The sequence below is a fragment of the Platalea leucorodia genome, assembly GCF_965183815.1.
Source record: "Platalea leucorodia genome assembly, chromosome: 3".
Lineage (NCBI taxonomy): Eukaryota > Metazoa > Chordata > Aves > Pelecaniformes > Threskiornithidae > Platalea > Platalea leucorodia.
Window position 1 is genome coordinate 94,002,665 of NC_138825.1, and position 15,892 is coordinate 94,018,556.

The window sequence follows — 15,892 nt, forward strand, 5'->3', positions numbered from 1 at the left end:
CCCTGTGGAAGCCTATAAGTTTAAAACAAGCAGTACTTTCTTTGCTAATTCATCTTTGTAGCACACCCACAGTTCAGAGTCTGCAGGACTGGACCTAGTTTCAATGTGTGTCTGTGTATTTACTATCATCACCCACACTTTAAACTCCCTTTGGATTTTGGTATTATAGGTATGTCTGCTCCAGGTTCTTACATATATTTTTGATATTTGTCTGCATTTTGATATCTATTTGCTTGACTTCACAGTTTTTATACTGAATCTTGTGAACAGATATCTTCTCTCACTTGAGGAAAGTTCACATTTTGACTGTAGTACGCTATGTCTTTGCATGCTTTGTCACATCTGTGCAAAATGACTCAGTGGATTATGGTTTCTGTATGTTACTCAGATGGTGGGTGTTCCCTAGGTTTCCAAGCAGCTTTCATATCACTGATGTTCTGCCTTTTCCAGCATTCTTTTCCTTTTGTATTTTAGTGTTTTGTAGACTTTTTCCTTACATATTATTTATAACCATGTACTTTGGCTTTCCTCTGGAGACATATTCTGCATTTCCATTTGGCAAATCAATATTTCTCTAACAAGGGTCAGGTCTGAATTTCTGATAGAGAGTTTGATATCTATCCATTTTTACTGTTTTAAACAGTTTGTTGCCTGTTGTAAGGAGGTAGCTCATGCTCTCCATATAACAAGTTTGGATCCTTATCAAACTCTGGTGTGAAGCCAATAAAATTCAATACTCCAGTGTCTAGCAGAAACTATTACAAATCTACATCTATGGAAAATGTTACACTTATGACTTGGAAGTGGTTTGCCATGCTACCTTGTTATCACTTAAGCTGATAAAACAAGAAGGAAGACATGTCATGTTGTGTGCAACTTGTGTGCAAGGAGTGTTGCTCTTTTTTTCCTTAAAGGAGGTCAAGGACAGCTGGTTTGGTCCTTTAGCACAATGTGTTGATTAGCCTGAAAGGAGAAGTGCTTCTCTCTCCTCAAAGAATGATATCCCTATTAATCTGAATCCTGACAGCCTACCATTAACATCTAATCCTCCCCATTTTCCACTCTTAATCTCAAAATCCTCATAAAGATTCTGTGTTCTCCTGGATAAAGTGGCCCCTTGAATGGCTGGCTAAAAGGCTCTTTTCCGAATAACATGGACAGTCCTTTCCCTTTTAAGAATACATTCTCTACCTTTGAATGCTAGTCCTCCCTGTGTTGAGAAACAAAGGGAATCAGAAACTGATTGTTCACAGTCTTCTCCCCTGACTTTCTGCATATAGCCATATAATGTCATGGACTAGATAAACTAAGTGACAGCTCTTATATAGGAACAGATAATAAGAATATAAAAGTGTACAATGTACCTATTTAAAAAATAGTGACTTTCTTACTACAGTAAGACTGTAGTAACACTGACTTTCTTACTACAGGTTAGCCATTTTAATGTTAAAATAGTAGCAGGTCATGAGTTGTATTACCTTTAACACTGCTTGTGAGTTTGCTATTTCCATCCATCTTTCTTCATTGCACAGTACCACCCATTTCTCTACATATGCCCTGTTCATTCAGACGGAATGGAAAATAATTCCATGGATGGTATTTCATCCAGCAGCCATTGACTTGTGGCAACTCTAGTGATCTTAACATTTCACAGTAAATGGAGATTTCTTCTTGTACCTGGTTAGTAGCTCTGCCTGCCTGGGAAATGCTCTGGCAGCGACTCTGAAACTCTCTCTTGCGTTCTACTGCATTTGCTGTTGAATGCTGTAGCACTTGAGGTAACCGTTCATAGTTATCCTACTTCTTTAAGTGATTCAGTTATGAGATTTTTCTTTACCCTGATGGCAGATCATGTATAATAATGCTGTTTTAGTCAGCTTTAGTCATCAAACCTATTTAAGCTTTCCTAGTAGAACTATAGCATATTGCATTTTTTAATTACAAGATAAAATGATTCCATTCAATATATGATTTTTCATTCTTCTCTTTACAAAAGTTATTTCTGCTTAATACAGAAGAATAAAAGAAAAGGACAAAACATTACTGATGGTGTAATCAAGCCCAGAAACATATCAATAATAAGCTTATGCCAGTATCAAGACGTCTTTATTCTCTGATGTGTTTGAAGTGTATTTTATCATCCTCAGCACCATTGACAATAGATTTTTCATAGATATCTTTACAGTTTTATGTGTGGTGCCTTGTTCCTTTGTTATGAAATAATTTTTATTGTTACTTTCATCTCTCTCCATAGCTACAGTGTGTGCTTATTTGTTTTAGAGCTTGGTTGGTTGGTTGGTAGTGCCAACGCTGCCTTCTGATGGAAGAATTACAGCTTTGGGGACATCTACGGTTGTGCTTTTAAATAACTTCACCTTTACATTTACATTTTTGCCTTCTGTCAGACTTCTTCCTAATAATTTTTAGTTTCAGAAAAGTGCAACCAGCACTTACATCTCCAATGGGAAGTCTGCCCTGTTTGTACACAAAGATTCTCAAGCAGCTGTAATGAGATCTGCTCCAAATTTTTATAACAACAGTCAGCTCTGATTTGATGAAATCCGTATACGTAATAGAGAGTATCAATTTCATCAGCAAAGACATGAAATTATTTCTTTTGATAAGGTAAGAATATTTTCTTTCAAAGCTAACAGGTAGTTTATTATGACACGGTTGAATTGTTTTATGCTCCTGTTATCACCTTATTATAATATTAGTGTATATGAAACCAAACAAGACTGAAAACATGAAGGCTTTGACCTTATCAACATTACATTTCCCTCTCTTATTGTGTCTTTGATAACATTGGTTTTGTATGTCTAACAGATGTAATTTTTCAGAGATTTCTATGCAGAAATGTTGAAATTTCAAAGCCTTCCTTTGATTGGGGATGAAAGAAAACACTGAAAATGAGTATTACCTGAGAAACACTGATTCTGAGTTTTGACAAGCTCTAGTAAAGTTGAAAATCACTGATTTTTTATCTCAGGGATCAGTTCATCTGTTTCTCTCGGGAGAAGACTCAATAAAACTGCAGTTAACATGTGCTCTATACCCTACCTTCTTTGTCAGAAATGTATCTAGAATTGAAATCTCTCAAGGTGATTCAGTTTTTCCCTTCATACATTGTTAGCTGGTGCTACAAAGCCATCCATCCAGTCCTCTCCTTAGGTCTGCTGGTCTTTTATCCAAGCGTCACAAGGGGATTCAAGTTCTGGGACAACAAATTTAAACTGAAAAATGCTACTTTTTGAATTAAGCACTATCCATCTCCCTTTTTTTAAATCCACTCTGCCCAGCTTTAAAATTTCGTAGCGGATTTGTATGATTACATCTCTGTGGATGGATTCACTCTCCTAGAGCAGAGACAAATTAAATATGTGCTTGCCTGCTATGGGGCAGTTATACTCTATGTTTTTTAAGCAATGTTTATCCTCTTTCTACATTTTTTATGGGAAAATGCTAGAAAAGAAAAATCTTAGGAAGATCTTAATTGCTAGAAGCACTTACTAGACTCTCCTTTTGGATTCATATAAGTGGCCACAGTACGTGTAGAAGCTAGCCTCATCTGCTGCATGCTGTCTGCTTTTATGTCTTTGGGAGCTATTTCTGCCTGGAGAATGTGTTCCTAAAGTACATTTTCAGAGGCCCTTATCCTACAGAACTGGGTACAGCTTTCTACCCCAGCCTTTTTCTGAGAAAAAAACAAAACAGATTTGACAAAATCAGTCCTGAAGAAATTCACATGAGTTTTGCAATCTCTCCATCTTGATTAAAAAAGAAAATTATGAAAAAAATTGAATGCTTTGTCACTTCAAATAAAAATGACATTTCGTTCGTATAGCCTCAATTTTACTTTTAAGCCAAAAGTTCTAAAATGCTCAAACACACAAATAATATTTTATGCCAGGTCAAATGAAACATTTAATCTGATCCAAGACTTTTTTTGGACTTTTTGATTTGTCAAATCTTTGTGGATCAACTCAAAATATTTTATTTATTTTCTTGAATTGACAGCAAACAAACAGAAGTGAACCGGTTATTCACATAGCTTTAGTTGAAAATGATCTTAAAATATAGAGAGTTTGGTCATGAGAGTGAATGACCTCCAGTTCCAGATATATTCCTTCTTGGCTATCTTCCCCAAAAGATTTGATTCTGCCTTCCCAGCCTAAGTTTTACTTTCCTTGTGTTTATTATTTGGAAAAGTGCCAGAAAACGTACTTGTAGGAGATCAGCAATACACCAAAGATTATTTTCTTGCTGTGTTAGTTGGATTCTTAAGCTGCTTGTGGCTTTTTTGATGTTGAAGTAGATGTTATTCTACTGTCTGTCTGGGCTATATCACTGCTACAACTTCAGTGCCAGAAGCTGTGTGCACAGACAAGACTAAAGCATAATTATAATTGTAGGTATAAGGAGTTTTATCTGATGCTCTCCCCCTGATTAGGCTTATTATTTCTGGAAAAAAATCTAACCAAATTAATTACTGATGTAACAATCCAACACTGCTGTATGTAACATGCACTTAACTTATCTGCAGGACTTTCATTTAAGCATAAAATTCAAATATTAAATGTGTTTCCCTTGACAGGCCCCCTGATAAGTAGAAGATGCCTAGGAACACAGTAGTACTTGTGCAGATGCCAGAACTGAAGCCCTGGCTGGGTACAACACGACGCAGCCGGGCAGGTTTGCATCAGCTCTGGGAGCAGACCTCAGGCGTTTCTGCAGTCCAGATGAGCCCATTAACCTTTGCTGACGCTCAGAAGCCCTCAGCTAATACTGCTTTCCTAAACACTGATTTACTTTGAGCTACCGCACACTCATATTTTTCTGAGAGCGTATTTAGGATGCAGTGATTAGGAGATACGTTTTCTGCTCCCTTGTAAGGCGAGGCTGGGGGAGATAAATGGAATTGACTGATTGCAGAACAATAATCTTCTCGGCTCCTCTGGCCTTTCTGAGAAGGAGGGAAAGGTTTGCTCACCTCATCTACACTTCTCTAACCTCCCCGTGTAACTGTGAATAGCTGCAATATGTCAAAAGCCACAGGTGCCAGCGCAGGCAACAGCTCAGGTACTAAGTCGAAGGAACATTACATTAGCTTTTTAGCCAATTAACACGGCTGTAGGGGGGACCATCTGGAATAAATCTCCGAAGCAAACAGTTCACAGAAACCCAGCAGGCAGCTCTATGGATTGTTGTATTTGTATGGTACTTCATTAGAAAATAAACACATATCTTCCAGCTCGAGCACAAAGCAAAACAGTATTAAACCAGATCTCTGATAGTTAATACAACTGTCTCTACTAAATGACACATTTGTAAGAGTTGTGTGAATCACTGCAAGGAAAAGGTTGCGAAAACTCTAGTGACTGCAGTTATGTGTTGGCACAGCCAAAACGACTGCTCCTGAGTTAATGTAGAAATGTATTTTTCTCTTGGTTTGCGGTTGCAAAAGCCTCCTTTGATAACATTGCTAATAGCTAATGATTCAGTATGCAGAGAAGGAGCAAATCATGCATCAGCAAACTGGAATAAACCAGTCAGCTTTAGCCTGCTTCTGGAACTTCATACTTCGCTGTGTTTATATTTTTCTCCATTAGAGACCCACAGCAGGAGCTGTAAAATTCGTCATCAGTAGATTTATTCCTGCCAAGGGTTTGCTGAACATGCTAGGCTATAGCATAGAAATGTTGGACTAGGCTAGTATTGATGCTTCAAGGATTAACCATCCACCTTCCTCCTTAAGGCCATTTCTGTGTTCAGAGGATGCCACGGGATGTATAGTCAGAACTGTTAAGATGGACAAAGTCCACCTTTGAAGCTGCAGTAGCAGAAAGTACTGCCGTTTCCCTCTTCAGACCCCGAGCAGCTCCACTCTGCTGTTGGACACCTTTTACAAAGACTGGTGTATTGGCTAGCAGATCTCACCGCACCTCTGCCCGGCGGTGGGAACAAACCCAGGACTTCGCAGAGCTCCTCCACATTCAGGCTCCTGGGCGAGCCATGGCAAAGCACAGGGAATGTGTTTATCAGCCAGCTGAGGAATCAGCGGCGGTAAGCGTACCAACACAATCAACAAATATGTGGCTCATGGGAAATGCATATTTTATGTCAGAACAAATAGCATTTCTACAACTAATTTGCATAAGTATACAGGGAAACAGATTACTTGTCACAAAAGCACCTGCTATTAGAAATAGGGTATTTTCAGATTAATCAAATTTTCCTGTTTTCCGTACCAGAAAATCTTAGCAGTTAGTGTAGTAATTGCAATAATATAACTAGTTGCAGAACGTTCAAACAAGCTTCCATTTGCAAAGTGTTGTTCAGATATGTAAATAATGGGACTAGGTATAAGTATAGGATTAAATCCGATCACTTTTAGCTGGTTTAATGCCACCTGACCTTTTCTCAAGAAAAAGGGCTAATGTCACTAGGAAAGAAAATACCACATTTAGCACGGCTCTCCTATTTAGCCCTGCTAAGAAACTATCAGATGGAGCAGAGCACCACACTTCTGCACCTAGCCAGCTCTGGACATTTAGTTCAAGTGTCTTGATGCAGTAGCACATTATGCTGTAGAGATATAGCATACACCATAATTATGCTTATCAGCCTGCTCACGCCATAATTAATTAAGGAGCTGTTCTGAAGACCAGGGCTTTTGGATATATACAGTGATGACAATTAAAATGCTGGCATTTGTCAACAGTACTTCACCCCAGGCACTACCTAACTAGCCACAGTCTGCTGTATACATGGAACTGAAATAACCATGGTAACTCTGGGTATACAGTGACATTTTAATGATCACTGCTGCCTATCCTCAGGCCATCACTTGCAGAACTAAATGGCCCATCAAGAAGCAGATGAATAAAGTGGCGTCTATACAATGCATGAAAAATTTTAAGCACTTTTAGGGATTAAAGCCATTTATATCTACCTCTGAAGGGAAAAAGGAGAGATAAACATAATACAAAAGCATGTATTATGAAGAAGTAATGAAACTACCATATCCCACTGCAGCAACTGCCACTAAAATGTCAGTATCTACCAACAGCTAGCACAAATTGGTATCTAAGATACCAAAATTATTTCCTATTTTAAGTGCCTCTTACTACATACTGACTTTATAAATGGCAGCAGCAGTATCAAAGGTCTTTCATGCTCAGCCACTGCCAAACTGCAGTAGAAAAACTATCAGTAATACAACACAACAATTCTCAAGGAAAGAAGAGGATGCAATACAGTACTTTATTAACACTTTCATACAATCTGACCTGTTTTTAAAGAAAAAGATAGTGGAATCCTCTATTTTAATATTTTTTTCATCATCCTGATGAAAAGTCTGGTTTCTTAAAGTGTTCAGGAATTATACTATTTTCTTCGTGGTGAGGGAGAGGATTTGAGTGTATATAAAAGTATCTGTAAAACTGTCTTGTATTTAGAAGTTTCACTTACCAAAATGAAGAGACAACCAGAGGCAAGTTTTGTGTGTTCAGGAATAGTAGAAAACACGGACAAAATCAAGCAACCAAACACAAGGAGAAAACTGAAAAAGAAAGAATATTAATAATTGTTAATATTTTTCAGAACCCTGATCCAGTATCTATATTGATCCTACTTCACAACATTAATAGAAGACTATCAATGAACAGTCTTCATTAATAGAAGGCAATTCAACCACTACTTAACTTAGTTCATTAAAGACATTAGAATAGCCTGTTACTAAATCCACATGCTTCTGAGCAGCACTGGTAGAATTAATGGAAACAAACACAAGAAATTATTTGCTTGGAGAAATGACCCAACATACACAGAGGCTACTGTTGGTATCACAATCCCATACCTTTATGCAGTCCAGATACTCTTAGAGGCTCTAAAGAAAGATCACCAACGGGAAAGTCCTCTCCCCAGACTGAAAAATCATTTCTCCCACAATTGACCACAGATATCTGCTCTATAAGCTTATCGAAGAGCTAAGATGCATATTGCACCTAACTGCTATGACTTGGCCCATCTTAAATGACTTCCTTCTGAGCAACAGACCTCATGTACAAACTACCAGAAGCTGAGAGGTACTTGAATTATGGCATCAGTGCCCTAAATGACCAGGCTCCATTCTAGGAAAAAACTTAATATTATACAATCCATTGAAGAAGTTAAAACAAAGGAGTGAATCAAGAAAGTCTTACACAAGTCATGTGATTACAATCAGGAAAACACAACCACAATTTTGAGCTTGCATGAACTTGCATGTTTCATGATACTGACGAATATACGCAGGCAAGGCAAAGCACCAACACGCTGCTAAATCGCTTTCCGAGGAAGACGCAAACACTTGGTATCACTGTAGAAATTCTGCATGTCTGATCCTTACAGCATACAGCACATTTAGTATGTACCAACATGAGCCTGCAGAGCTGGAATTGCTCTGAGGCATATACTATGGATGATAAAGAATATACTTTCCTATTGTACTGCATCACCAACAATAAGGCCACTGTGCTGGTGAAACCATCTATGAAACGAATCAGAAGAGAAGTTCATTTCACCCACAATACCATGAACTGACTAATCAGCAGTGAGTGAGTGCAAGGCAGTGCATGTTCTATACTTTAAATTCTAGCACTTGAACTGGATTTTGTAAGTAGTAATAATTGATTCTATCAACGTTTTGCTAATTTCCTTCTTAAAACACTTGTCAGTCATGCTGGGCAATGAGTCCATGAAAAAAGGGCAGGCTTTTGGCTTTTGTCTTACTTGCTAGGACTCTTGTCAGCAGATGCTCTAACCCAACATGAATAGGTATTGCAACTAATGCAGATATATACCTGCAAGAAAGTACAAACGACTCCTTCTTGATACAAAAGGGACTCAGATCTCTCCCAGGGACAAAGGGAAAAAAGCATAGAAATTACTGATCTTTGTAGATGGTTCATAGGCTCTTCAATACAATGTTTCCATTAACCAACACAAGAATTCTGAAGACACAGAAAGCAGCTTTTCAGAAAAGCACTTGAGGGGTATGGGAGAGTGTTCCTGGTGGCCAAGTTGAACATCACTCAGCAATGTACTCTTGTGGCAATGAAATCCAACCACATGCTGAGCTGTATTAGCAAGAACATATCCAGGTTGAGGGAAGTGATTATTTCCCACTGTTTGGCATGTGAGAGAACACATCTGGAGTGCTGTGCCCAGTTTGGGGCTCCTCAGCATGGGAGAGAGACGGACAAACTCAAGAGAGACCAGTGGAGGGCCATCAGGGTGGTCAGGGGCTGTAGCTCACAATGTACAGGAGGGGCTGAGCAGAGCTGGGTTTGTCCAGCCTGGACAAAGGGAGGCTGAGACCTCTGACTGCTGTCCTCAGCTGTCTAATTCTGATTATAAAGAAGACAGAGAGGACACAGTTTGCAGGAAAGAAACTTATGATTACCTATAAGGAAAAAAAGTCAGAGGGAGGGTGGTTCAGCACCAGAACAAGTTGCCCAGCGAAGCTGTGAAACCTCTGTCCCTGGAGATTTCAGAACTTTGCTGGAAAAGGCCCTGGTCTGACTTTGAGAAAGAGCTCCGCTTTGAGCAGGAGGTTGGACTAGATGACCTGAAGAGGCCTTTTCCAGCCTAAATTCTTCTATGATTCTAACTACCGGATACAAACATTAATGTGTTATTGCATCTGCCCTGACTTGCGCTTCAGGAGCTAAAATTGCTCTTTCCCCTATAACGTACGGAATTTCCATAGTGCTGTAATATCGCAGCGCTGTAATATATTCAGTACATTAGGGAAAAATATAAGTCCATTTCTTCAGAATTTCTAGTAGAAAATCTGATATGTGATGCGATAAGTCATTGGAGGCACATTTTGTAGTTTAGCACTTAACTGCTGGGGAGAAGTTGTGCTCCGAAAGTCAAATCTGGTAGGAGCTTGTATATAAGCTCTACCAAGAACTGTAAATAAAACAGTATCCAGGAAGGTAAAGGGAGTCTCTGGCACATACCATTGGCAAGTCTATTTTCCAGAATAAAGAAAGATAAGGATCAGCATATATATGCTTAAAGGTTTCATAAAAAACTCATTCAAGTGACAAAAATCCACCTTGTGAGCAATTTTGCTCCCCTTTCCCCCTCCTTTTTTTAAAAAGGAAAATCTCCCAGAACATTACTGGTAGTTTCAGCTGCTACAGTCTTCAGATACAACTCCCCTATAATTACATCCTACTGGCATAGGCATAAATGTGGTTTCTCCTGGTTAAGGCTTGCGCAGAGGGCAAAATAAAATTAAGACGTGATGGCAAAATAAAATTAAGAAGTGACTAAGAATTTACGGTAAAAGGATGTCATTTCCTTTTGCTGAGTTTCTTTAGTCCTGAATCAGTTAAAATGATATTTTCTTGTTTCCTTTGTGTTTAGGTATTAAAAATTGCTCTTGTTCAGTTGTATTCCAGTAATACCAACTAAATTGGAGGCCCAGTTGTACTGGGTCTTGTCCAAACACACAATACAAGTTTTCACTTGGAAGAGATCTCTTATAGCACAATTACAGAAAACAGACGCAGCAGGAAAAAAGAAAACTTGTTGTTCCCATATCACAGCTGGAGACCACGGTACAGAAAAGGTAAGGGACTTGCCTAAGGCTACACGGAGTCTTTATATGTGGAATAAAGCTGAACCTTTTAAATCCCAGCCCAGACCTGCAGTCACAAAACCATCCTCCACTCACCCACCACTTGCTTTGCCATAGTTTCTCAGGACTGTGATTTAGAAGATCACTGTGGGCAAAGTGTTAATTCACGATAGATGGGAAATGTGTGTCAGGAGAGGGAACCAGTACAGTTAAGCAGTGTATTAATCAAAATCAAGGCAAATATTCAGGAAAGCCAGGTGCAGGTCAGATTAGCACCTGGTAGACATAGTTCTGCAGATTATCCATGAAAAGCAGAAACAATCCTCACAGCAATACATAAGAATAGTCTTGGAAAGCTATTTTTCCAAACCTCTATAACCTTTTGTTCTCAGTTTTTTCCAGAAACTCTACAAGGAATGGAGCATTGTTATTAATTATTATTATTAAAGAACAAAAGAAAAATGTTTGCATTTATCCACCCACACACTCAAATCTCGCCCCTCTATCCTTCATTCCTCCTTCCAGCACTGAACACTTTTTTTACTGCCATTCAGCATACTATGTCTAAAATTAGACTGTAAGCACTTTGGGGGAGGGGAGAAACCCAGTCTTATTAGCCTTGCAAAACTAAAAGTATACTTTTAGGTGCTGTAAAACACAACACTAACAACAAAAGTAAAAAGATTAAGCGTTCTGGAATATTTTCTGTAGTTTATCTACCACTGATGTGTTTTAATTTAATCTGTTTACTCAGGCCATGCAATGAAAGCACCTCTCTTTTTTTTCCCAGCATCAATTGAAGGCATGGGGGATAGAGCAACACCTTTCACCTGTCTGGATGTTAAACAAGGATCTGTCCAGCAAAAATAAATCCCTAAGGTTCAAACACCACGGTGGTCAAAGTGTATCAGAAGTTCTTCTTTCCTATCATGAACTATTTCTTCAGTGACAGATGAAGCGTAGAGGATTGCATTAAGCCCTGGACAGTCATTTTATAACCATCAATAGAGGAAAAAGTCTTTTCGAATGCCAGCATTTGAACTGTGTGTTATGATACATGCTATACAAGAAGAGGCTGCTGTAGGTAGAGAGTAGTACAAAGCAAAACACAAAGCAATTATATTTGGCCTCTAGTGGTTCAATCTGGATCATATATTTGTTCAAGCTGAAAAAAACAGATGGTCTTTCCTCATGCATGCAGTATCAGACAGTAAAACATATGCCTTAGGCAGTAACTTCCCATAAAATTATTCAAGCACTGCCATAGCCTTGTATTTTATCAAAAGCAGCAACTTCCATTTTGTTTCAGCAGTGATCAGTTTTGATGCAGATCCTTTCATCTTATTCCCCTGCTTCTGAAAGCATACACTAATTGGAGAAAAGCCAATTTATGAAAGATAATATAACTCAGAAGCTTTGATATTTATTCAATCCGCCTCTCATAAACTTTTCTTACTGGTTAATTAGGAACTACCAATTCTCCATTTATTTAATTTTCAACAGAATTTTACTATACTTTGTGATTTAAGGGCTGTTCATATGGAAGAGGATGTTCAGCTTAAAGCAATTGTTAAAACGTTACTCAGGGAATATCGTAAGCATAAAAAAATACACTCAGGGAAGATCTTTAAAAGCTATTTTGCTACATTATTTACTGCTAGAATTAATATAATCAAAAGTTAAACATCTGCAAACAGTTTTATGACCTCTTCTCTAAATAATAAAAATGTATCACTGTTAAAGTGACATAATTAAGTGATTAGACCACCAGAGTTATGTTCCAGTATTATTTGAGGTCTAATTTAATGCCCGTAAATGCAAGGACATTCAGGATTATGACCAAAACTGTTTGCAAACCATTGGCAGTGCCATTATCCTGGATTTTGTATGGAAGGTAGAAAATGTTTGAAAGCTTTTGCTAACCTTAATTATGACCAAAAAGTAGCTCTTACTTTCCCCACTGGTACAAAGTCAGAACTAATGCAGTTCCTTGCAAACTTACAGAAAGTTGTTTGCATTCACAAGGTCTGAGTCTACAAAGAAGCTATTAGATCCCCTCCGTAAATAATTCCTTCCCACAGCCAGGAACAGTGCCCACGTTCTCCTAACAGTGATCAGGATCTTGCCAGGTTGAGTACCCAAGTATCACCTTTAAATGACTTTTTAATTCTTGAATGCATAAAATCTGTGTGAGGCATTAGGTAAATAAATGTGCTGAAGATTATACTAGATGTGTATCACCAATGGATCCATTACAGGTTTAGATAAGTGAATACAATAGCACGTAAAAACCCTATAAAGAAAGGAAGGAAAGAGACAGTAATTTATGGCAGTGTAATACTTTCATTGGGACCATTACTTTTGGTGAACAGTTCTCACAAAAAGCACAGAGACAGACATTTGGTAAGCGGGTTGCCCTACATGAGGTCCCTACCTTGGCTAGATGCTCTTGGCACTCTCACCCCTCTTGGTGTGTGAGAAAGTGAGACTTCACAGCTTCAGTGTGCCACGGAGCTGATGGAGACAGAGAAAACCAGCATCTCCTGGACTAGGAGTTACTGTTAGAGATACAAATACTTTGCAAGGCACTAAATTCCCATAGGGCAGAAAGTATGCCTACTGTTAGACTGAGAGCTCATTTACCACGTTGCATCCTGGAGCAGATGTGCATTCTCAAGACAGGAAGGCAGCAGAAACCTGACAGCTCCCGTCAGCCTCAGTGTGCTTCCTGGTGTCTGTGAGCAGAGAGTTTTTGGAGGTGGGTGGAAATATCCTCTCCAATAGGATTCAGAGAAACAAATGCTGGAGCATTTTCCTAGCTTCAGGAAGAACTGAAAGTGAAAACGTCGGGTAGTGCAAGTGTGAGGAGGACGTTTACACAGGTCCTGTGGTATCTCCCTTAAAAAGTAATCTTTTCAACATTTCTATAAAACAGATAATGCAGTGCTGACATGGTGGAAAAGAATAGAGTTTAACAGTTTTGGTAGTGCAAGCCATGTGGATTAAATTTTCCATCATTTATAGTTTCAATGTGACTTGTTTATGCAAGAAAATGAGATATGACAAAGGTTATTACAATTTGTTAAAAATGTTTGACAAAAGCCTCATGGAGAATAAGCGCTCTCCCATAGAAAAAGCTCATAAATTTCTCCTGTAGGCTTTCTTTAAAATGACTTGCACTTCCACCTTTTCTTCAAGTGGAAGAGTGTAACACGTTAAAGGCTTGATACTGCGCTGCATTCTGCCCAGAAACAACAAAACCCTGTCTATGCAGAGGCAGAGTAAGAAGACTTCATTGTCTTAAAAAGTGAAAATAAACCAGGTAGGAAACTTTAAAAATAATTTTTGAGATAAAAAATAAATTTGCAGCAAAACCAGCTTTTTATATATATTCTTTCTTTGGACTGTTACCCTTTTCAGAAATATACAAATTTGAACTGAATTTCATGTCTGAAATTTTTTAAGAACTGAACTTGCTGCTGAAGCAACTCGTTTAGAAAGGTGAGTTTTGTCAGACTCCGATGAATAAATTTTATTCAAACAATCTTTTAATTTCTCTATGGGATGTTTATTCATTCTAAAAATTAGAACAGCTCATCAAGTATGAAAGAGTTTAAGTTTGCAGTGTCAAAAAAAGTGTTGTCAACCTAAATTGACCTTTTCTGTCATATTTTTAAGGAGTCATATTTTTAGCATTGTCTGCTAAGTGATTGTATTTGGTTTATACTGACAAAGCAATGAAAAGGCTATAACAGGAGATGTAATCAAAACCAAGCAAATGAAATAGCTCAGATACCTATGGGACACCAATCAAAGTGTCATTAAATGCACATTTGATAATCCATTCCATCATAGGCAAAAAATAAAACGTCAAGGTAAATTTCTCCAGGGGTCTATAAAGCAGGTATCATTCTTCCTTGAGCAAGCACATCAGCTTAAAAGAAAACAAAACAAAACAAGAAATGCTTATTCCAATGGGTTTAATGCTTAGAGATATTTGTGACCTAGATATTTACCAAAAGGTTTTCATTGGCTTCAACAGGAGACATTTTTGACACAAAAATAAGAATAAAGCATGTGTTCTTCCAGATTTTAACTAATTTAAAGATTGGGAAATGTGATACTGATTTGCATCCCAGGATCCTTGTTTGCACATACAGGTGCTTCAAATCTGTAGAAAATGACAAAATGCTCTTTTTGTCACACCCAAAGAGTAGGTCTTTTTGTAGACCAAAATTTTCAAACATGAATGCTTAATTTAGTAAAAAAAATCTGTATTTAGATAACTCTGTAGGTATTTTTTTTTTTTCTTTTGTATCAAATAGCCCTAACTCCCAATGACAAGTCTGGTAGCTCCTCTGGAAGCAACCTTTGCTTCACCACAGATATTTCCCAAGAAAATTAATTTAAAATATTAATAGAAACTGTGTTGTATTTATCACTGAGCACTGGTTGAAGCATTTATGTGGTTTTTTAGAACATACACAAAACTCAGATAAAAACTTTATTATAATGTGATGGAGAAAATTAAAAGAATTACAGTATGAAGCTGGAGAAATGAAAACCACTGCATAATCTTTTTTGTAAAATTATTTGTCCATTGCAGTCTATTTATTCTAACCTTGTCCACAATCTACGGCAAAGGGAAGTACTCAAATAACCTTTTTCTGTAAAAGTGTTTGCTAACACGCTACAGTCAGATCTCTTGCTAACCAGAAAAATAATCCTAAATATAAGAAATATGTAGATGTGTAAGAAAGGCGTTCTATTAATCACCAGCACAAAACCCTTCAAAATCAGCTTTTCAGGTCTTCAGATTTTGAGATAGAAATACTGCCATTACCGCATGTTTGTTTTTTTGAAGTAAGAAATCAAAATCAAAAGAACAGAAGAATTGTAGCACTGCTGGGTATTTTTTATGCCACAAGTAACAGTCTCCTCTTTGCTCAGTGCTGGGAACGCAGCTCTGGCTCTGCTGAAGCTAAGGCATGATTGATTGTAATGGGGCTAGACATCACTCACCTTTATTATCTAATCGTCCATCAGTGGCCAACAGTGCCACGGCTTTGGCGGCTAAAACTAAGTAGAAACCACACTGGGTTGGGGAAAAAAGCCTGTCTAACTTAGCCTATGGAGTTAATCCCACTCAGTGTGACTCAGCTAGACCCCTAGTAAATCACACCGTGCCAGGGAACGGCATTGTTACTCCTGATGGCTCCTGGTGGTCTACATCATTAAGTTGTGAGTACTGCCACTAGT

General features: G+C 38.1%; 1 protein-coding gene across 5 annotated transcripts in view; it reads right to left on the reverse strand.

Annotated features, from left to right (window-relative positions):
- The window catches only part of KCNQ5 (potassium voltage-gated channel subfamily Q member 5), a gene marked incomplete at its 5' end in the record, with an annotated part of 296,587 nt that overhangs the window by 79,592 nt on the left and 201,103 nt on the right, over positions 1-15,892 (reverse strand). For all 5 annotated transcript variants that reach the window (XM_082305876.1, XM_082305874.1, XM_082305873.1 and 2 more), the window contains one exon: positions 7,471-7,561. In XM_082305876.1, the coding sequence (XP_082162002.1) occupies positions 7,471-7,561 (91 nt within the window). The remainder of the gene's footprint in view (positions 1-7,470; positions 7,562-15,892) is intronic.